At 39.8% G+C, this 23,419-nt stretch overlaps 1 protein-coding gene across 1 annotated transcript in view; it reads left to right on the top strand.

The window, feature by feature from the left end:
* ROBO2 (roundabout guidance receptor 2) overlaps positions 1-23,419 on the top strand; it is a gene marked incomplete at both ends in the record, with an annotated part of 481,425 nt that overhangs the window by 450,203 nt on the left and 7,803 nt on the right. The window contains 3 exons of the mRNA XM_082008177.1: positions 8,070-8,252; positions 12,837-13,007; positions 20,827-21,087. Of these exons, the coding sequence (XP_081864303.1) occupies positions 8,070-8,252; positions 12,837-13,007; positions 20,827-21,087 (615 nt within the window). The remainder of the gene's footprint in view (positions 1-8,069; positions 8,253-12,836; positions 13,008-20,826; positions 21,088-23,419) is intronic.

Genomic DNA, 23,419 nt, shown 5'->3' with positions numbered 1-23,419 from the left:
GAGGGAAGATTTTGACTAGATATAAGGAAAAAAAATTTCACAATGAGGTTGGTGAAACCCTGGCACAGGTTACCCAGAGAGGTGGTAGATGCCCCATCCCTGGAAACATTCCAGGTCAGGCTGGACGGGGCTCTGAGCAGCCTGATCTAGTTGAAGATGTCCCTGCTCACTGCAGGGGGGTTGGACTAGATGGCCTTTAAAGGTCCCTTCCAACCCAAACTATTCTGATTCTATGAAATTGTGCAGAACCTGGTAACGTAGACTGGGAGTGTACTTAAGGTGATCTAAGTGCACTCCCGCTCATTTCCACCACGATCTTGATGTGGCCTCATCCAGCTGAAAATTAAGGTTTTTCTTTTGCTTTTTATTGTTTAATTACTAGCTGGATCTGTTCCATGATCTGGTTCATTGCATGGCAAGGTGTTTGCCAGCACTGCAGGAAGGGAATGCGCAGCTGGAAGGGAAGCAAAATGACAGGCTGCCCCTCTAGTTTATAGCCAACACTTAGATTATCTTAAAACAGTTACAGAACTATAGCCTTACAAAAATACAGGCAGAGTGTTAGTCTAAATAATCTGTAAAATGGCAAACTCTCCAAATAACAAAACTACTTCTTTTTTCCTCAATTACTATATAGGTAAAACCTTGATTTTCTGAGGGCTTATTTTTTCTAGGAATGGAAGGAAATTGCTTGTTATACTTGAGTGAATTGTTTCAAAAGAGAATTTTAATTTTTGTTTATCTATTTGTGTTAACTCTTCCAGGCTGTATTTATTGGTGTTAAGGAGGGTATATAACAAGTTGCATTCATTGTTCCTAAGCTCTTTCTCATCCTTTAATTTGATTGCTTTTTAGAATACTGTAGAACAACGACATTGTTCTTTCTTGCCCTGAGAATACATAAGCTATTTAATTTCACAGGGCTTTTGGTGACTTAAACCAGCATTTTCCTAGGATTTTACATACCACGTTTTCAATTCTTTAAACATTATATAAAAAAAGGGAGGCAAATGAGAACAACTGACCCAGATGAAGCAATACTTCTGTTCATTTTGAAGCGTGCCCTGCGAATTCAGTGTTTGTGAGAAATCTAAATTGACATGCCCCGGTCCAGACTCCTCCAGACAGCGTTGCTGTACGGCGAGCAGGGCGAGTTTCCTCACCCTGTGCTGGTAGCATGCCTCAGCAATGACTCGGATACCCACTCTCGGAGTGAAACAGTACTTTGTTCCTCATGGCCGAGCCGAGAGCGAGGTTTTCATCCACTGCCAAATGTGGGATTCTCTGAGGGGAAACACTGATGCTGTGTGAGCCGAGCTCAAACTGCTAAATACCTCTGAAACCACAGTGTTGCTCCTTGAAACTGTTTAAAAGTCAGGTTGTCTTCCAGACCCTTGAGTTTTAGTTACAGCTAAACTGAAGATTCAGACAAGGATTTAATCTGTGCTATTAAGCTTTTCTCTTTGCAGGTGGCAGAGACATGATGTTGACATGTATAATAAAGTGAAAATAAAGGAGGAGCGCACAGTAACTGTCTCCTAACATTTTCCAGATATTGCAAAGAAAACTGAAGGAGGGAGGCTTAGATTTGGACGTTTGTGGGATGGAATATGAAATTAAAGCCAAAGTTTTGCTTCGTTCCCTGCATGGTTTGTTACCATACTGAGTTACTGATTCTGATTTAAAGAACAAAAAAACCTGAAAAGCAGCTGTAAAACTTCTGCTCACTTGACTTTTAATTCACAATTATTTAGGGTTATTTTTGCTTTCAGAGACACATTGAAATACGTTTTTTTCTTTTACTTATGTTTAATGTTTGCCTTTATAATGAATAGCTGTGCAGAGTTATGGGATGAATGGTCACAAAGAGTCTGTTATATTATTCTACTTCAATAGACTTAATTAATTGCATACAATGACTGTATAAGAAATTAATTTGCTTCTCACTGAAATCACTAAGAACACCACTAGCTTTCGTCAGATCAAAGTATTATGGTTTGGGGGTTTTCTTTGCCTCCTCCTTATCTTCTCTCCCCTGAGCACCAGCAGTGAAGCTAGTAGTGAAAGCTGTTGTATCTTCAGCCCTCGTGCATTTTGACTGAGGGGAGAGATACATCCATTAACTAGCATGGAAATTAGAACAATCCCTTTTCTACCTAACTGATACAAACTGATATAAGCAGAGAGATAGTCTTGTAAACAGTACCACTGCAAATGGATAACAATTTTTTTTTTCAATAGAATTATATAGATCTGAAATTATAAAGATCTCCATAGGTTGTATAGCTCAGCAATGAAGAAAATCCCTTATTTGGCATGTTTTGGTCTTGATTAAAAGAATCACTGATGACTGTCTGTATGGTAAAAGTTGTTCATTCATTGTGTCTGAGCGCAAATAGAATAATTCTTGAAAATTACACAAAATCATTTTCACAAGCCATATTTTACCATGGCAGAGTTCAATACTTATATTGATTTGCTTAGGGATACCTATTGCAAAAGATTCTATTTTATAAGCAGTTAGACAGATTGCATTTAATAGGAAGAATGTGTTTCATGGATTAAATATGTGCTCAGAAAATAGGAAACTACTACTTTTTGTATCTCATAAAAATGGTAATGCAACAATTAGCAGGGTCATATTGTAAAGCATAGACTTTACTCTAGCTTAATGGATCTAGGGATATGCATTCATCAGCAAGGATGGATTTAGCATAAAACGACATGTAAATGAATTGATGACTGATCATAAATTAATTTTAGTGCTGAAGAAGTAATAGAGACACAGCAAGATGCCACTTTATCATAGTATTTTACTGCTCAGCAACATTTGAGCAACTACTTAATGTTCTGTGTGCATTTCTTTTCTAACGCTTGAATAAATTTGAGAAATTTTTATGCCTTTCAGCAATATGGAAACCAAAAAATCTAGAAAGATTGAAAATGGAAGCACAAATAAATTAGGCTAAGTGACATAAATTCATTTTTCGTTAAATGTTTATGAAGGCCATTAATTATGGTTGGACCTGTGAAGTGCCAAATATGTACATAAGATTTTTACCTCCTTTTGTTTAGTGTTTCTTGTCCCAAAATAAAAACTTTAAAACTGAAGTGTTTATTTCAGGTGTACACATGTAAGTATTTGGGCATTTATGGCGAAGTATAATGTAAAGTATGACACCAGGTCTAATTTTTGAAGCGTGATCATATTTGTATTCTGCACTCAGCCCCTTCTATTATTCTTTCCTTATTTTAATGGTACAATGACTATTGCCTGTTTTATTCCATCACTTCCACCAAAATCTGGACATTCTTTCTTTGTAATCATGACAGTAGTCAGATATATCCAAAAGAGGATAATGTCTTTCTCCTGTACAAAGGCTAAAGGAATTCTGTAACCGAATCTACCAGCTGAAGCAGCATCAGTCCCCAAGGACTTCATCCGTACTTCACAGACCTAAGCAGTCTAACCCTGTTCCATCAAAAACCTGCAGAAGAGCAGGGGCTTAATATTAGCATGCGCTTAATGGTCTTGTGAAGGACAGCACATAAGCGCACCCATACAAGTCCCAGTGACATTATTTGTTACCTTTAAGCATGCCTGTAGAGTTCGGTGTGTACAGGAGAGTATCTAATAGAATTTTCAAAAGTGTTAGTTTTGATGTGGGCAGCTTTTACTTCACAAGTGCACTAGGTTGGTTTTTTTTCTAAAGTAAAGGAAGAGTACACGTTACAAAGAAAAATAGCATTTTTATTGCCTGCAAAATGCCACTAAAAGCAGTAGCATGCGGTCTACAAGAAGCTAGCAGCTCTATTCCCCTCACCTTTCCCCGAGAGCAAAGAAGGTTTCTGCTCGCATTAGCACCAAGAGATATTTTACAGAGCAAGAAGAGAGAGTTCAACTTTTCACAGAGTTGATTTTGCTCTGCATAAAGCATTTACTGCTGCTGTCAGCAAGAGTAAAATTTACAGTTGCCAGAAAGCGTAAAAACTCAAATGTGCTCTTGGAAAACACGTAGTGAGCTGCATGTAAAGGAGACACTAAAAGCCTGTTTCATTCCATTTCAAAATGCACAGCTGATCTGAAAGGGACGTCAGCATCTCTTATTCTGCCTTTATTCAGAGAGAAACAAATGTGCGTCTGATTTGGAAAACAAGAGGCCAGTGGATGCCTTTAAACAAGCAGTCACCATGTCTGCTACGTTAACGCAGCTGTGTGGTGGCCTGAGGTGCCCAGGCTGGGCTCCAGCACTCCTGTGCCTTCTGGGCAATATCCATACCCCTGGAAGGCAAAGCAAGCCAGGGTTTTACTGCTGCAAGTTTCGGTGGGGAAAAAGTTGTTTATGCAGGGAAACTGAATAGCTCAGGAACCCATGGAAATAATGTAGAGATTCCACCATTAGCTACTTGGTCACAGCCGTGGGTGCTGTCTGTGTCTCATGGTGACTTGCTGACTTTCGCAGTTATGAAGAGTTTTGCCTCTGCTTCCAGCAACCAGAATATCATAGAATCATAGAATGATTTGGGTCAGAAGGGACCTTTAAAGAACATCTAGTCCAACCCCCTTGCCACAGGCAGGAACATCTTCCTCTAGATCAGGTTGCTCAAAGCCTGGTGCAACCTCACTTTGGACGCTTTTAGTGATGGGGCATCCACAGCTTCTCTGGGAAACCTGTTCCAGTGTCTCACCACCCTCTTTTTTTTTTTTTTTTCCTTATATTCAATCTAAATCTACTCTCAGTTTAAAGCTGTTGCCCCTTGTCCTGTCACTACAGGCCTTGGTGAATGTTTTTCTCCATATCTCTTATAAGCTCCCTTTACATATTGAAAGGCTTCAATAAGGTCTCCCCAGAGCCTTCCCTTCTCCAGGTTGAACACCACCAATTCTCTCAGCCTTTCTTCACACACAGGAGAGGTGTTCCAGTCCTGTGATCATTTTCAGGGCCCTCCTCTGGGCCCACTCCAACAGGTCCATGACTCTCTTGTGCTGGGGACCCCAGTACTGTACGTGGTACTCCAGGTGGGGTCATGGTTTGCTTTAGTTGTCAAGTGTGTTGACGTCCTCACCCAATAAAGCTCACATCCGTGTGAGAATTGTGCTATGCTTCCAGGCTGACAGGCAGTCCCTCCTAACACAGCTGCTGGAGGAGAGGGAAAGGGGACGTGACCCATGGGCAGAGTGCACTGTTCCTAGCCTTCCTAACGCATGCTGTCCATGGGAATGCAGAGGAGATCAGGAACAGGGCTTTCCTATAGTGTGAGCCTGAAAAATTGGCAGTCTGACAGCAGCAGTCTACTGATAACCAAAATTTAGCTATTGTTAAGCGAACCTGGCATGTCTATGGGAGTGTTGAATGATAGGTATATATGCACACACACCAGAAAGATCATTATGGACTTTCACAGATTTTTAGTATACTTCATACTTAAAAGGTGGATTTTTAATTTTTTTTTTTTTTGGACTGGATGAACTTCAATCCAGCCCTTCGAAGAGCAGATGAAGAATAGCAACTGTTCCTAGACATACTCCGAAAGCATCCCATCCAAATTATGTGTAGTATATGTAACAGCTGAGTGCTTAGCAAATGGACAGAGCAATGTGAGCAAATGGAAATGCAAACTTAAGTTCCTTTAAAATAGCCATAGTCTTGTGCCTATGATACTGAAAACCATACACACTCTGTTCAGTATATGTTTCTATATGTGTCTATGAAGAAAATAGAAGGTATCATGTACAAAACCCTCAGGCCCTGAAACGAACAAGATACACGGTAAATTTTCAGCACCCGAGTATCATCCTTTGATATCTGTAGGTCTAGTCATGTTTTTATCTTTCAACTTGTGCTTACATGTTTTGCAGAATATGTCAATAAGCAATTGTTTGAAAATGTCCTCAGCTATAGCATTTCATCTTCTTAAATCTTCATGAAGTGTTTTATCTCTAGTATCTCTTTTCATGCATCGTCAATAACTGTTGCTAAGCCTTTTTGCTCTTCATTTTCTATGATGTCCTATCGCACTTTGATTGTTCAGAAACTGTCTTCTCAGAGGAAATTCAGCTTTAGCCTTCCCTTGCTGTTATCTAGGCTTCTTTACATCTGTCTGCATCAGGTCGAGTCTGTTTGGAAAATAACAATTTTATATGTGCTCTTGGCAAGCAGAATCAAACTCTGTCACTCTGTTGCACTTAACACCCTTTCTGCCTGTCAGACCTCCATAGACCTCTTCAGTTTCTCTTCTTGTACCTTAGGAGTGCATGGACTTTTGTTATTATAGCCTGCCACTTTGCTAACATTAAAAGGTTTGGTTACTGCAGCATCACAAAATAATCCATTGTTCTTAGACTTTGTGGTGCAACGTGCTACTGACTAAATTCCCGTATCCATTTGTTGTACTCATGACTTATTTTGGCAGGTTATTTTTGATATTTGACACCACTGTTAGTTAATTAGCCTATCAATTTGGTACTAATAAGCAGGTCATTATTGATTTACTAGTTAACAGTTTTGAACACAATACCTTCTTTGACAGCCATTTAAAAAAGTCTTTAAAGAACATGACTTACACTGCCACATATTTTATGTACATGTACAGCAATTCACCTGTGCTACCTGAATAGGGAAGTCAGGAAAGTCAGGACCATGATTTATCTCTCCACATGTGTCTTCATATCTTTGAAAACCAGTTCTCTGCAGATTCTCATGGGTTCACTGGGCTTTTATTTCAACATAGGCATGCCACTTTTTTTAAAAAGCAGATTTCAGGTTTTTCTAGATGCCTGTGCTATCTCAGAACAATATGCTGTGTCTACGCAGCACCATGCAATGCCATGCAGCAGCTCAGGTCCCAAGAGCAGTCTGGTAGCTCTGTATCTCAGCGGGACCTGGTAACTAATTAGCATGGCTTCCCTGTTCCTGGAGCAAAGCTTGGTGCTAGCTAAGCCTCCTTTGCCTCCTGCTCCACTGCACAGTACAGGATTACCCGGTGACACTTACCCATGATTTTTAGAAGTACAGAACATCATCAGCTCCATCTGAAGCCACAAAAGAAACAGAATTTCAGTACTTTAAAAAAAATCTGAACTGAGCAATAGCCTTTGAAAATATATTGTACTGCCACGTCGGGTAGCTGATCGATGCTTCATGCATTGGAAAAAATAAAAGAAAATATAAATGAAGTGTAAATAAGATGAATTCTTCCTTCACTATTTTGCTTTTTACGTGCTTTTTAGTTATGTCAAGATTTCTCTATTTCTTTCTTCAGCTTTTTCTAGTATCTGGGTTTCTGACTGCATTTTTGTAATGTTGTTATCATTTCCCTCTCTTGCAGCGGTGGTAATCTATAGCTAGAAGGTACCATGAGGCCAGCATTAGCTTAGTGACTGACTCAGCATTAAAACTGAGTATAGTATATGTTTGCTGTGCTCTTGAATGTTAATTATTTTCAACCTTTTAAAAAAGTAACTTTAATCCACTGGAATGAACTACTTTAGGTCAGCTTTCTTCAGGCCATTAAGATTGCTTATATTTCAAAGTTTCGATTCAGAAAATGCCATAATGCCAGTCTTGTTCAGGATAGCTCTTGAAGCCCATGTCTGAGTTCAGCCATACTTACTGAGACTTACACTTGTGCTGTCTTAAATTAAGACTTCATTTTGCAAATATCAAACTAGATACTGATTTATAATAAGTAAAAAACCAAACACGTTCATTTCAATCACAGGTAAAATCTATTAACTTTCAAAAGAATTTATTATGGAGCATTCACATTTGTAGAGAATATGTATCATTTTGTTTACAGGATCAAAGCAGCACTGAGCAGGTTATGAGTTAGATCCCACTTATCTTTGACAGTGCTTTTTTATACCAAGCTCCATCAGATAAACTTTGGGTTTCCTGTTGTGAAAGAACGTATTAAGTGGATCTTATACTGCTCTTTTGTAACAAGTTCTGTCAAATGAATTTTGGGGTTTCTGTTGAGAAAGGACGTATTAAGTGGGTCTTTAAGCTTTAGATGATCAAAAAATATCAAATGTGCACAACTCACTAGACCCCTACATTTGTTTTTAGGTTCAATGGTAAATGGATGGGGTTCTGCGTCTGATGAGGACCGTAACTTTTCTAGTCATAGATCTAGTGTAGGTAGCTCCTCAGATGACTCGATCTTTACCAGCGGCAGTTTTGCACAAGCACTGGTTGCAGCAGCAGATAAAGCTGGTTTTAGGCTGGATGGAACCAGCCTGACAAGAACAGGTTTGTAGACTCAAAGTTGATGCTTTCTGCATGAAGGGTGTCTCTGCCTATTCTTCTCTTCTTTTCAGTGAACCTGCGTCTCACACTTGTCTAACATGCATGGAATAAGGTGGATGGAGATATTTTTTATCAGTATGTTTTAAATGACACCTTGCATTACATTTCATTTTTAGTAATTTTAAGTAGTGAATAGCTTTTAATCTGCACCTTCAGTCTGCTGCAGTTTTCCTTTGTGCTGACTCTGCTATAGATTTACTGACATATGCTCCATTTAATATTTCGGTGAAGAGATCACTAATTCTGCCATGCAGTCTTTGATGATTTAATTTTTTGCAAAATCGTCTCACAATCTTTCACATTTCCAACAATGAGCATCATGTTTAAACTAGTATCTCCATCCCTGCTCTTCTGTTGCATCTCTTCTTGCAAAAGTGTATTTTTCTGTGAAGTTTTTCTAAGCATGGGGTGAATTGGTGTGCTTTTATTGTTAACAATACAAACTGTTTAAAAGCCTTATTAATAGCTGATTTAAAAAATACTTAATTCAATAGGTTAATATATTTTGATAACATTTAATTTTAATTATGCCAACTGAATCTGCCAAGTTAAATGTAACAAAGGTAAAGTGATTATTGCTTTTGAAAACAGCCAATCTTCTAAAATAAATTGATGAAAAGTAAACATAATTTAGCTCATATTTTTAAAGCTCCATATGTTTTATTTCTAGCAAAAAAAGATAAGTAAAAAATATTTTAAATATTCTGGAAAAAAGGAATGTATTTGCATTTGCTTAGTCTTTTCAAAATAGCAAAAATAACTAATTATTTAAATCCACAAATCTAATAGCAAAGTATGAACTTGGGTCTTATTTTTGTTATGCTTTCTCAGCCGATTCCTGCCCACCATAATGTTCCTGTCATTTAAAATTTTTTACTATTAGTCTGGTATGAAGTCTACCCTTCAGTAAAATGTGTGCATTTATGAGAAACATCTCCACATGTTAGGGTTGAAAACCGCAGGCTTTCTGCATGCAATTACTTCATGGCAATCACTGCCTTTTAGGGATGTTAGGAATGAAGAAAAGAATCGATGGCAAAGTCCTATGTCACCAACACACTACAGAGTGAACAGATACAGCTTGTATCAGATCACTAGGACTTTTGCCATTGACTTTGGTCAGACACAATTATCCTTAAAAGATAGTTATTTCACTGTTAAAAGTAGTTAAAACCCTCACTTGCTTCTTACACTAGTGGAAAATTGACGGAGTCGATCTGTCTCATAATTTGACAAACACAAAGCAAAACAAAAACTCATGTAGACCTTCACTCATCTACTATGGGCACATTTGGCCAAACTATAATTTTAAATATACTGTTTTGCTTGAAGAGTCTCCTAAACAGTCTTGAATGAAAGGAGCAAATCCTTCCCAACCGTTTTTTTTTTTGTGTGTTGCTCTTGGCCTCAGAAAAAGCTAGTGCAAAGATTCACCCAAAGTTAATGTTGCCTGTATCAGGCTGTTGAGAAGTACAGTTTCCACCGCAAACACACACATAGCAAAAGTACATGGACACACAAACACACAGACACTTTTGAATAAATATAATTACGGATTGTAGCTATGTAAATGGAAAGTACAAGGAAAGGATGACAGCCCTCTTGTCAGGTATATTTTCCTAGCTTAATCAGGTCACAAATGCACTTAAACTGAGTACTTGCATCTGATTCCTCGGATAAACTGTTAGAGTTTAGGGTATGACAAAGTATCCAACATTTGTAGTAGAGACTTTATGATCATAACCTTCTCACTCTCTTAATGATCCAGCAGGCAAAACGGAAACAAAAGAAAACCCACATGTAAAAAAATAGCCCTCCCCTCTTTTCCTCACAGAAACCTCAGCAAATGGAAATAACTCCCCAGTGCTCACTGCAGTTTCATTATGGTACGATACCTCCCAGGTAGCGTGGATCGATATCAGACATGCGTATTATGGACCCGCTGTACCACAGCAAACCCCACGTCGTGCAAAATGGTGTCCTGTAGTGGAGAAGCAGCAGTATTATTTCTGTTCATGACTCTGGGGGGAGTCTGAAGGTCCTGACTCTTTACGCCTTTGCAATCTGGACAGTTATTTTCACCCCATCAGAACTGCTGTGGAATATTCTCACTGATATGAAAGGGGAAGTCCAGCTTGATAGCCTCCTCCCGTGGGTACGTTTGACTGCCAAGCACAACAGGCACTGGTGCATCCAGGCACAAGGTGTCTCTCCCGCCAGACACTTAAATCCCAGTTTCCAGAAGCCAACTTGTGATTTGCCATCAAGTTCAGACAGTTTTCCTTTTTAACACCCTTGGAAAACCAAATCAAGAGTTAGTGGCTCCACTTACACGCTCTAAATCTACTACAGAGGCTCTGACACTGCTCAGCAGCTCTTACTGGAAGGGCTGCATACAAATACAAGATGCTGTCATCAGTTCTTAGGTGCACTGAAAAATGTGTTTTGGGAGCCCGCACATCATTTGTGTTTGCCCCACGTCTGATTTAGGTCAGTGCTATTTATTTTCCCTCATCCTCGTGGAGGTATAAAAGGGAGAATGTTTCTTTTTCAAACCAACATTCTGAATGAATAATCACATTTCTTTAGTCAAGAGAATAAGTGTGAAGAATCTTCATCCTGCACTCACTAGTTGCACTTGCATGTTGCCAGTTTATTTTTGCAAAACATCTGTGCAATGTGCTGTGAGCTAGGATGGAATTTCAGGCTTATATTAGAATTTCTTTGCATTAGTTGTCTTTTATTTTTAAATGAAATTTTAATATTTTGTGTTCATCTGCCGTTTTATCCTTATCTATGAAACAAGGGCTTCATCACTTCTTTGTCTGGCTGCAGCTGTACCAGCTATAGAGGTTCATGTTTCCAGCCTTCCCCCAAATGCTTATTACCGCTTTCTCCCAGCTCCAGAATTAGCTGCTTGGGTGGGCGTTCTGTAACCCATTTGGGTTAACATGAGCCAGGTTAGCAAAGGCGTATTTTTCATACTGTTTAAGTTCAGTGGGGCTTATTTTGGTAGAGGAGAGTCAGGAAATGTCCACATAAGGGGTTCAAATTTAGTAGCCTTCAATAGCGGGCAGTGACACACAGCTGGGAGACAAGCCTGCCTAAGAGCCGTGTCCTCCTCAGGGTGCGCATCGGTCAGAAGTAGAAGATCAAGCCCGAGACAGTCAGGAAATCTCTGAAGTAAAATACTGAGATGTTACTCTAACATGTATGTAGTAATGTGAAACACGGTGTTAGATTATGGCTACTTTTTTCACTTTGCCCTCTTTGCACTGGGACTATTTCAAATAGTGTAGCACGTAGCATGTTACTCTTGATTAGGCTTATCTAGATCGGGTCGCATGTGACCGCATGTTGGAGGTAAGCACATCTCTTGAAAGGTTTTACCAGCAAACATAACTCACAGCAGAGTAGGCCCTGGTCTAAGTTAACCAGAAGATTAAAAACGTCCTTAGTAGCTTGGGGTCAGTTGACCAGAAAAATAACAAACAGCCATTTTGCCACTTTCCATCAACTCTTACACCATTTGGGCCTGCAGTAGCACTGCAAGAGCAGAAGTTCAGACTGGCTTACACGTTTTCCACTGCAGATAGGATTAAAAGAAGAATTTTAAGTACCAGTTCTAAACGAATTAAAATATTAACATCCCTAAGACACTTGGCAAAATGAAAAAAAGAAAGTAAAAGATGGTGTTCTTTAGTTTTCATTAGTTATTGTTAAACAATAAGCCTAGTTAAATTAGCTGAATAAAAATGTCAAAATAAGAGGAAGTGAAGGTAGTAAATGAACTGTGCTCCTACGGTTCCTGCCATGATGCTTTTAATGATCTGCTTCATAGAACAGCCTCAAAGATTTTTTTTATTTAAGAGAAATCATGTAGCTTGATTAGTCTACATATATAAAAAATGATATGAGGATTAAATTCAGTCAGAATACATTATTTTTTTAACATATAAAAATACTGAAACTGAACAGGAAAATATTAGCATTTAAATATACCCCCATTTTTATTTCTTGAGGAAAAAGAGCCCTTAAGTATACAAACCTACACTGCTACGTAGCTTGCAAAATCAGTTATGTTTATCTCACTGGAGTTACTCCAGATATACAGTGCATATGGGAGCCCCTAAAATGAGAATCTGGCTTGGCAAACGTGAAGGTGGAAGGCAGGAGAGATAAATTTTATCTGATTGCAGAACTGTTTTCCTTCCCTCCTTAAGGCTGAGGAGTTGTTATGACACATCTGTTCAGCACACAGAGCAGGTAGGAGTTACATGGCATACAGTAGTTTTATCACAACAGATGGAATGCTTTTAATTATAAAAGTTAAAGACAAAAGAATGCCAAGTATCTCACTTCACTTGTTGTGGTGTGTCTTAAAGCAGTTGTCATCAGCGGGTACCTCGAGGGGACATTTACTTCCCTCTGAGAATTAGACCAGATTTAATGTTTCAGAAGAGACATTAATAGAACAGCCCATTTCAAGGCAATAACATTTTGTCATCTGGTTTCTCTTTTTTTTAGGCAAAGCATACCCTTCCTCTCAGAGACCTCGGCCGAGCAGTCCTTTTTCTACTGACAGCAACACCAGTGCAGCTGTCAATCAGAGTCAGAGGCCGAGGCCCACTAAAAAACACAAGGGAGGACGGTTGGACCAACCCCCCTTGCCTCATCGTAGGGAGGGAATAACAGACGGTAAGTGTTGTGGTGTCAAGTCCCTGATGATAACCTGCAACAAGAAGGGTTGCAGAATGAGAGAACGTAAAGCAATTCTTTAAGGAATATCTGTTACGGTGAATTATTTGTTTGGTGAAGTGGGATCTCCCCAGGTTGCCATGTGAGCAATATTGCAACGCTAGCAGTGTGGAGCTTGGTTAAGTGAGTCTTCAAGGAGTTTTTCTTTGTTTCAGCTCTGAACGTGTTAGCATCTCTTACGTTTTCTCAGATCTCAATATAAATCTTGCTCAAAAATGACTGTGTGGCATGTGGGTTGACATTACAAAATATGGACCATGGGAAATTACATAAAATGAAAGTAGCCACCACCAGCAGTAGCGGTATGCCATGAATTCCTAAGAGGAAGCATAGAGCCAGTCCCAGCATGCTCTGTTTGGTTTGTGCTGGTTTTGACAGCCACCCAACAGCTATAGCAATACGTGCCGTGTTTTTCTCATGATTCTGCCTCATGTCTTGTCCGTGCTGCTTCACTCCTGACATCCACTGGCCTTAGTGACTTTGTTTCCCTCTTTGACAACTCCACTTTTGTCTGACCACTGCTTCCCATCTGGAAATTTCAGGCATGTCTGTTCCACTCTTCTAATGACTAAGCTCAGTCTTCCGTTATCTTTGTCTACCCCTTCTTGACTTTGGCAAAAAACACAATTGGTGCCTGTTACTGCCCGAGGAGGACTGGATACGAAGGTGGCCAACTGGCTACCTCCCCTCCATTTCTTCTGATCCCTGGCCTGGCCCTTCTAGGTGCTGATCAGAGAGGAGAAGCAGGCAAATGGAAAAATAACAGTAAAGGAACAACTAAGGATATCTGTAATGTCATGCAGATCATGGAGACATGATCACTTTCCTCATGCTGGCCTCTCTTTCAGTGTTCAAAATGGGGAAATTCTGAGAGCTAGACTGTCTTACCTGCCTCAGTGGCCCTCATAACACTGTCTGGACCACAGGAGTGGGTGTGATGCCAGTGAGTCTATCTCCTCATCTTAAGTACATCTTGATAAATCTCCCAGTGTATGGGGAAGGTGTAAAAATAAAAAAAAAATTACTTTAGATTTTAATATAAACATCCTCCTTACTCCAGTAAAAATTATTTAAGAATCATAGAATGTTTTCAGTTGGAAGGGACCCATAAGTTTCATCAAGTCCAACCCTCTTCATTATCTTCTTTGGACAGGTAACATAATAAATAGATTTGATAGAGAGTATATTTAGTTTGGTTTATTTATAATGTGCTATTTATTACTCTAGGTACATGTATAAAATATATTAACAGCTTGCAAGGTGGACTCTGGCCACTAAAACCACCAGAGCTCTCCTCTCAGTCATGTTATCAGGTGTACAGATACAGTTTTGCAGTATGCTCTGACAGATTCCTTGTTTGTCAGACCACAAAGGTGGAGAACAGATTCCAGAAGGGAAAATCTTCACCGAAGGGGTTATCGTTACATCTCATGTTCTATGGCTCACTCTCACTACCATATTATTTGGGAAATAGCTCAAAATAGCTTAGACTCCACTCATATGGATCTGAATGGGTTTGAACATTAATGCCCTCCTCTTCTGGGTATATTCCAGAGGCCTCCCTGCTACACAGATCCATTAAATAGCTGTGTCTATGACAATAGTCACTGGAGATTGGGGGTCGCCTGCAGTGCTGCCAATGCTCTTTTTGTGCATACGTCAAGTCAACCCTTTCGCGTGGCATATCCTGTCACCCTGAACTATGAGCCTTTTGGACCACAAATTCTGTGTACGTGTGAGTTTGTACTGCACTCAGTGTGGCGGGACCTTAACCTTTCTGCTTTTGAGTACTATTGCTATAGAAACGTTTAACAATAAAGTGAGTATTAGAAAATTGATGGGAGTCTGGTTCAGGTCATGAGACAGATGGAAGTGTGACTCCTTGGGGGGTGACTCCATCATAAAACTTGGCATTGTTTTAAATTAGTGAAAGAGATCAGATTCTAAGATTTATGTTTTTCTGAAAAGAGGAATCTTCTATTATTTTTTATTTATCCTTTATAAAATACTTACGTTATTGGAGTTTCTTTCATATATTTGAGTCAGAATACTAATGATATACCATTTCCTTTAACAATCCACATCTCAGACACAGGCAGTGTGTCTTAACAGCTTTTGGACACTGTTATCTTAACATTAGTGTGTTATAAACCTAGTTAAAGTGCTTACTATATGTTCCAAAAATTTATAACGTCCTGGAGTAATACAGGACCCTTTACCATCCTCTCTTACCACAGGAACAAACACATACACACAAATTGTACAGTTTTTTCACTTCAACTCTTACTGAATATGAGTTGTTAAAGTGTAATGGCAAGTCTGAGTCACAGCTAAATTTGCAAAAGAACATTTGTCAATTAAGGAAGCTAAAGATTGCTGCTGCCACCTGTGTGTGTGTAAACAATCCGAATTTAAGAACCTCTGATATACAGAAATTAAAAATGGTGACTGACTACTTTGTGTGGAGTATTGCAATGAACTTTACAGAGAGACAATAACACTATGCTTAAGGTACATTTAGAAAAAGCAAGCAGGAGAACCTGGCATAGACCCAGCAATTCTGAGCCCTAATCCAGGCCAGTCTTTTCAGCCCTGGGCCATCCTGATTTCAGTGGGAAGCATCACTATACATTTTGTTCCTGGTTTTGAGATGTCTCTAATCCATTCCCTTACAACTGCTTCCTCTTGGATTTGTCAGATGAGAACATACTTGGTTTGTCAGTTGTCTTCAAATTCCCAAGCTGGATGAGTCCAAGCATCCTGTGTTTAAGCCTCATCACGTACTGGATATCTGTCATTTTAAATTTTTGTTGACCAAGTAAGCTCCAGACATGTCCTTTCTCTGCCCTTTCCAGTATACTTGCTGAGCACTTGCCCCTTGTTAACTGTAACCATGTGGGATGGTGCAAAAAAACAAAGGAACTGTAATATTTAACACATTGCACACTGATCCCCAACTATGTAAGCATATACTTACTTTTGACAGCAATCCGCACAAATCCGCTAAAAGCCTGCTTCTTCATTTTCTTTGGTCGCAGGTCAGAATCCTTTAGAGACTGACTCTAGATTAAGTCTTCATATTTGTCTTCCTGTGTAACTTGTTTTTTAACTTCCCCACCCTAAAAGACCATGGAGACAAAAGCAAATCCCCAGAGGAAAAATAGCTTATGAGTCTCTCAAATGATGAAAAACTGTCATTCTGAGCTCACCATAAAACAAACCAAAAAGGACGTTTTTAGTTCTAGCATTTGAGGAATAATTTGTTTCTTGGAACAATGTATTAGTGAATTGGAAAACAGTGGAATCTGTCCTTCCAGTTACCAGTGGCATGGTAACGGCATGACTGAAGTTAAAAGCTCTTCCTTAGTTGAGCATAATGTTTAAAAAAAATCAAAGAGGAGGCAGAAGGGAAATATAGCTAGGGTTTAAAAAGGAGAACTGGAACTTGGGATTTCTATTAGCTTTGCTACTGACTTGCTATTGTGTATTACAAATCAATTTTTGCTGACGTAGATCACTGTAGAGAAGATACTTGCCTTCTGATGCTTGAAAGTGGTTCAGAAGATTATTAAATGTCACAGTAATTATCACCCCTAGGAAAATAAATCACTGGCACAGGTAGAAAGGGATTTCCTTATACTTCTTGGTTCTGCAACTTGCTGCTTTTTCTATTTAATAATGGGAGGCTGTGCCAAAGCTTGACTGGTGCCTGATCATTTGGCCAATGCTCTGCCTTCTAAAGAAGGGCTGGAGTAATTCCAGGCCAAACATCCATCTGCTTCTTATCAGGCACTCTGATGTCCTACAGCTTCCCAATCACAATCCCTCCATTACTAAATCAATAAGACCATCACCTCCCCACCAACGCACTTATAAATTGCCTTGCAAGTTTGATAATTCTGCCATTAGAGGCTGCAAGTGGTAGTCTGGATGACATCCCACTGGCCTAGTAAGTTACTAGTCCAATGTGGGTGTTTTACCTGGCACCTGGAGGATAAATATCATTTAGATGGAAGTACAGTGATAATCAGTGATAACCACTCTGAGTTTCACCACACTGAAAATCCTGCTGAAGCCCCTAAATTTCTAGATTCAAAACTTCTCTGAAGTGATTGACATGATGGAATGAGTTGGCTTGCCTCTATGCAGTCATGTCTGCCTGTTAGGGACTGAGACTACTAACTTGTCTTATCTCTGTTACCCCTTTACTAGCAGCCAAAATGCCAACTTGTATATCATGTATATGCATACTTGCAAGTGTGCATGGAGACACGTGCACAGTCAAATACGGACATGTTTGGCTGGGAAGGGAGAAGAGAGGCAAGACTGTTCTCTGTGGCACCGGAGGAGAAAAGTCATGACTCCAGATACATGGGGTCTATGTATCTGCCTAGGCAAGATAACAGAGCATATTTAGTAATTTACCTAAGGCAGAAGATTTGCACTACAGGATTTAAGTTGTAGAGCAGTTAAAAAGCCACATTTCCAAATGAAGCTCTCTTACAACTTCTTTTATCAAAAAGGAAAGGTAGACAATCAACCTGAGTAAGAATGGGAAAAAGCAAACAGTTTAGTCAGGTGATGGTTGGCTAGAATTAGTAACTGTTCTTACAGATGTGTCCAACAGTTCAGTAAGTCTGTACTCAGGCTGCAGCCAGCTTGCATTAATTCTGTAGTATCTCTAATTCTTCTAGAATTGTGTGAAGATTCATCAGAAGCTAGATTTTATTTTTCATTTCAACTCATCCACAGGTATAAAACACCCAAAGAACTTTACAAATGTGGTTTTTCATTTCACTTCTGTGCATTAGGCAACCTTTATGCTCATTTTGCAGACGGATAAAAGCAAGAATCAGGTTAACAGTAGATCAGCAGCCTAAGTCTACAGTAATTCCAGGAGTTGCAGCTAGCTCTAGAACATGCAGTACGGTTTAAGTACAAACCTTCTTTCCTTCTCAGTGTCTAATTAATACCAACTATTAGACAGCAATTTCTGAAGAAGGGTACTGTATGTTAAGAAGTTTGACACTGCAATAGTTTCAACTTTTTTCTTTGCTATGATACTACTTAAAAATTTTATATATATTGAATGGTAAATATTTTATCTTGGAAAATTGCATTGTCAGATGTCATGTTCTGACTGTGTTTATTGGATTCAATGCATCTCCATAAAGTGCTTATAAATTACAACTTCAGTAACCTCTGTTTCAGATTGCACAAGCAGAAGCCAGTGTTGTGGTTCTGTACATTAACTGGTTATGATCGCAATAAAATCAATTATAAGAAATGCCATTTTGGAAGCCAACACTATAAAGCAATTTTAACATTGGCAAGCTCCCATACCCATACTCTTCCACCTACAGTAACTCAAGTATAGTCATTGTCATGAAAGGTCACATCTATATTCATAACTATAAATTTCACAAATAAATTAGTGCTGAACATAAAGCATACACCAAGCTCACTGGCAGATTATCATAAGGCTGTTCTAGCCAGAAGATATCTTAATCTGGGGTATAGCTTTTCAACTGTGAACAAAGGTATGGGAATAACATCAGATACTTCTTTCCCTTATAGATACAAATAACCCTCACACCCTCATTTATCTGTAAGAGACAATGTTGACTGGAATGACATCTCAGCAACTTTGGAAGCATTTCTGCCTCCTCCTCTGGGGAGGAGTGGCTGGAGAGCTGCCCCGCGGAAAGGAACCTGGGGGTGCTCATCGACAGCCGGCTGAACATGAGCCAGCAGTGTGCCCAGGTGGCCAAGAAGGCCAACAGCATCCTGGCCTATATCAGCAATAGTGTGGCCAGCAGGAGTAGGGCAGTGATCGTGCCCCTGTACTCGGCACTGGTGAGGCCGCACTTTGAATCCTGTGTTCAGTTTTGGGCCCCTCACTACAAGAAGGATGCTGAGGTGCTGGAGCGTGTCCAGAGAAGGGCAACGAAGCTGGTGAGGGGTCTGGAGCACAAGTCTTATGAGGAGCGGCTGAGGGAACTGGGGTTGTTCAGTCTGGAGAAGAGGAGGCTGAGGGGAGACCTTATCGCTCTCTACAACTACCTGAAAGGGGGTTGTGGCGACGAGGGTGTTGGTCTCTTCTCCCAAGTAACCAGTGATAGGACGAGAGGAAATGGCCTCAAGTTGCACCAGGGCAGGTTTAGATTGGATATTAGGAAAAATTTCTTCACCGAGAGAGTGGTCAAGCATTGGAACAGGCTGCCCGGGAAGGTGGTGGAGTCGCCATCTCTGGAAGTGTTCAAAAAACATGTGGATGTGGCGCTTCAGGACATGGTTTAGGGGACACAGTGGCGCTGGATTAATGGTTGGACTTGATGATCTTGAAGGTCCTTTCCAACCTTAATGATTCTGTGATTCTGTGATAAAAGTATCATGTCTAACAGCAAGGACATGAAAAAAAGTCTATGTAGCATTATATAAAGCTAGATTACAGTTTTCGAAATAAATTCACTCAAAGGCTTCCTCACCAATTTACAAAATTAATTTCAGCTTCACTGGAGTTATAAACATCAGACTTTCCTGCAGGCAAAGCAAAGGTTTACTTTTCCATGCCTTACATTGAACCAAGTTCAATCCCTTGACAGCTCTATAAGGTACAAAAGACTAGAAAGCAGGACAGACCCATATCTAGTGTAAACTAATGTAGGTTTAGTGAAGTTGGTGGGGCTGCACAAATTTATTTGGGCTATGCATTGCTCAAAACCAGAATTATCAACAAGGTCTTCCTATAAAACAGATATCCTATATGGGAGAGTTTTCATTACAATACTAAAGGCACTTCCCTTTTCTGATTTTTTTTTTTTAATAATCTGAGGCTTTTCTGGACTACTATAAGTCTGTCATACAGTTTACAGGAAAATCTTACATTTAAAATTATTATTATGCAGATTCTGTTGTTACCTTGGTTCAAGGACTAATAAACAAAATGTACTTTTGCCTCCACAAATGTGATTAGAAGTTTGGTCTTCAATTCTACAAGCATCTTAGTAGTCCAAGTGATAAACTTGAAAAGGAGTTGTTAGAGACCAGACAAGCATCTTTCAGTGTTCAGCTGAAATCATATTTCAATTGGTTGTATTTTCAAGACTGCTGAATTTAAGAGTGGCCATCCTCCTGTCTGTGAAGACTCTTAGCTCTTGGCTGAACTTTCAAATAGTGTTTGAATAAAATACTCACCCACTGTTTGGTGGTTCCATTTGAACGTGCATTTTTCACAGATGTGTTAATGCTTTTTCAATTACAGTAGTATTTGTGATTAGCTTTTCCCCAAACTTTTGTGGAATTTTATGCATTTTGATAATGTTTAGATTTTGAGTTTAAGCCTCAAGCTGAAAGTGAAGCCCCAACATGGGGGTGATGAAGCAAGGCCCAGTATGATGAGGGGGAAATTACTCTGTCAACTGGCACAGATCAGTTTTTCGTAGCCTCTCTTAATTGCTTGCTGTTCCTGGAAGAACCAGGTGGAGTATACCCCACAGAAAAGAAACCCCATGCTTAGAAATGTAAGTCAGGGCTCAGAGTCTATTGATTTTTATGGAAGTTAGAAAGAGCTAGCAGCACAGTAAAAAACTAGCAGAAGGTAAACCCACATTTCCGATTAACCTGAAATGTCCTCCTTTTAAAATCAGCGAATGAAGCGATTCGTGCCTTTTGCAAGGGACTTTTCTTTTCAGCATCAAATAGACCTTCTGTTTCAATTAAAATATTAGTTCACCTAAATCTTATTCACGTTTTTTAGATCTTCCACCACCACCCGACCCGCCCCCCGGTCAGGGTTTAAGGCAGCAGATAGTCCCCGGCCAGCGCGGAGGCTCGGCAGAGAGGAAAGGAAGCTCTCTTGAGAGGCAGCATGCGCCGAACCTAGATGAGACAAAGAGCTCCCTGGACCGGCAAGCTAGGACGTCACTAGAGTGGCAGCGGCAAACCCAGGAGTGGATAAGCTCTGCAGACCGCCAAGAGGATTTCAGGAAAGCCCAACACAAACAAGCCTTCGGATCAGGTGCGTGTGTGTGCCGCACCGGCCGAGGCAGCGCAGACGGAGCCGAGGACCACCGCACGCCCCTCGGTGCCAGCACCCCTGGGGCTCAGGCTGGAAAATGAGAAAAGGCGAAGTCAGATGAGAGCTCCTCATCCCAGGGTTTTCCCTCCTGCAGCGATGAAACCCCAGTAGCGCCTGACTCGGTGCATTCTTTACGGCGTTTTGGCAATTGATGAGGTTGTCAGCGGATGAAACAGGAGCGGTTTCAGGCAGGCAGGGAAGGAGAAACAGATTTTTAGAGCATTTTCTGTTAGATGTACTTATTTACATGTTACAGGACCGTGTTTTCTAGTTCTTCCAGCCTGCTTCTAAATGGGCGGCGGTTGTTTTTGCATGTCTGGAAGAGGAATGATTCTTCTGAGCTACTGACATTCCTTCCAGCTGTATTTAAAACACTGCCTTCTCCTTATTCAAGGATGTGACAAAATAACATTTATTTCTCAGGCCCAGCAAGATGACAGTGCAGGTTTTTACCTTTATATAGGACCTGCTCATTGCCCAGGGCTGACTTGATCTCCTAAATGGATTTCAAGCCTATAAAAATGTGTGCAGGAGGCGAAGCTGAGCTGGAGCTGTAGTTCTACAATTTTGGCAGGTTCCTTCTCTCAGCCTGACCTTAAGTAAAAGCTGCTGTTTCAGGTCCCCTTACCAGGGTATTTTCTTTAACCCGCTAATCACATGTTATCCCCATGCTGATTAGAGTGATAAAGAGGACAATTAAGAAGATTTAAAAAAAATAATAATTATCCTGTACATGGAGCTTTCTGTAGGACTACACTGTTTCTTCAAGTATGTATGTAGCTCCCACAGTAACTAGAGGTACTCATATTACTCATCTTTTTCTCAATTTTATTGTACTGTTAATGCTCCTTGTTAATCTAGCACACTAATATCAATGACATTCTTAAAAAAAAATACTAGTGTGCAGGCAAACCTGTCATGGGGGACAGGATTTACTGAAAAGTCCTCCTAGGAAATATTGCTACCCATATTTAAAATTTAATGTTTTAAATACAATCCATATTTTAAAATGTAACGATAATGGTGCCATTAAAACCCCCTAATCTTTCATCTGCATAAACAAGTGAGTGGTTGTTCATGTTGTGAAATGATGATGTGAAGTCGCAGTTTAAAAATAGTATGTGAAATTCATGCTACTTGGTGAATGGCAATTTCAATTACAATGTACAAGATGTACAAACACAGAGAAAATAGCCCAAATATACTTTATATGTCTCATTTCTTTATAAGTTATTATTAAGGATGCTTCTCTGACCTGGTTAGCAAGAACTCCCCTCCTTTTCCTCTGCTTCATAAGTCTACAAATAGAAGTTGTCAGCTATTCTGTGATACAGAGAGTATAGAGTAGTAAAATTCCCATCCTGCAGGACTTGCATTTATCCGTCCTTATATAAAAAGAGCTTGATCTTGACACTTCCAAGTGCCCTACACAAGCATTGAATTTAGGGCTGGAGTGATTACATGTATCTTGTTCTTGTCAAATTCAGGATGACCAGAGCAATTGCGTACTCTTTGTGCATGACAAAGGATTCTTCTAGGGGATACTACGGTTTTACCCTGGTGGGGGGGGTCATAAGGTTTGTGCACAGGGTGGGCCAGAGCTTCATATCTGTCTGGCTGCGTTCTCATCCCAGCTCATTGCACTGCAGCTTTCTTGCTTGTATTATTTTCTCGGGTAGATTTAAAAAAGGCTACTCTTGTGTGTGATGCTTGTTTATATTACTAAATTTGGGTGGTTTAGTAATATTAATTGTGCTTCTTCCTTTTTCCTTTATTAATGACAAAGAACTCTGGAAATCTGTTCTGTCCCGCTTTTCAATATGTTTCCAAAAGGAGTAGTTATTAGCTATCGGTTCCCAGAAAATAGCTATTTTGATGCTTAGGGGGTTTCATTCAGACATTAGCAAGCTGTGAGTGAAATTTTGAAAGCAAGACCTTTGGTTTTAAGTTGAATAGAATAAAAATACATTATTTTGGGAACCACTGGTTGCTTTCAGTATAAACAAGATCACTGGGTTCCTGTCAGTGGCTTCATTGTGGAACCACAGTTACAGCACATCATATATGACATTCTCAGCTACTGCTCTAAAGAAAGTAGTGCTAGATCAAGTTACAATAGTTTTGATAATATTAAAAGCCTTTTGGTTATCTTACAGGGTATAGAAACATCGTTTCACATATATATCCTGATTTCACAGGGGCTAGAATTATGTCTTCAAATTAAAGGCTCAGTATTTCAAAAAGAAAGGCATCAGCAAAGCCTCCCCATATT

This window comes from Phaethon aethereus (assembly GCF_964289735.1).
Source record: "Phaethon aethereus genome assembly, chromosome: 1".
Classification (NCBI taxonomy): Eukaryota; Metazoa; Chordata; class Aves; order Phaethontiformes; family Phaethontidae; genus Phaethon; species Phaethon aethereus.
This window is presented reverse-complemented; position numbering and strand designations above follow the sequence as displayed.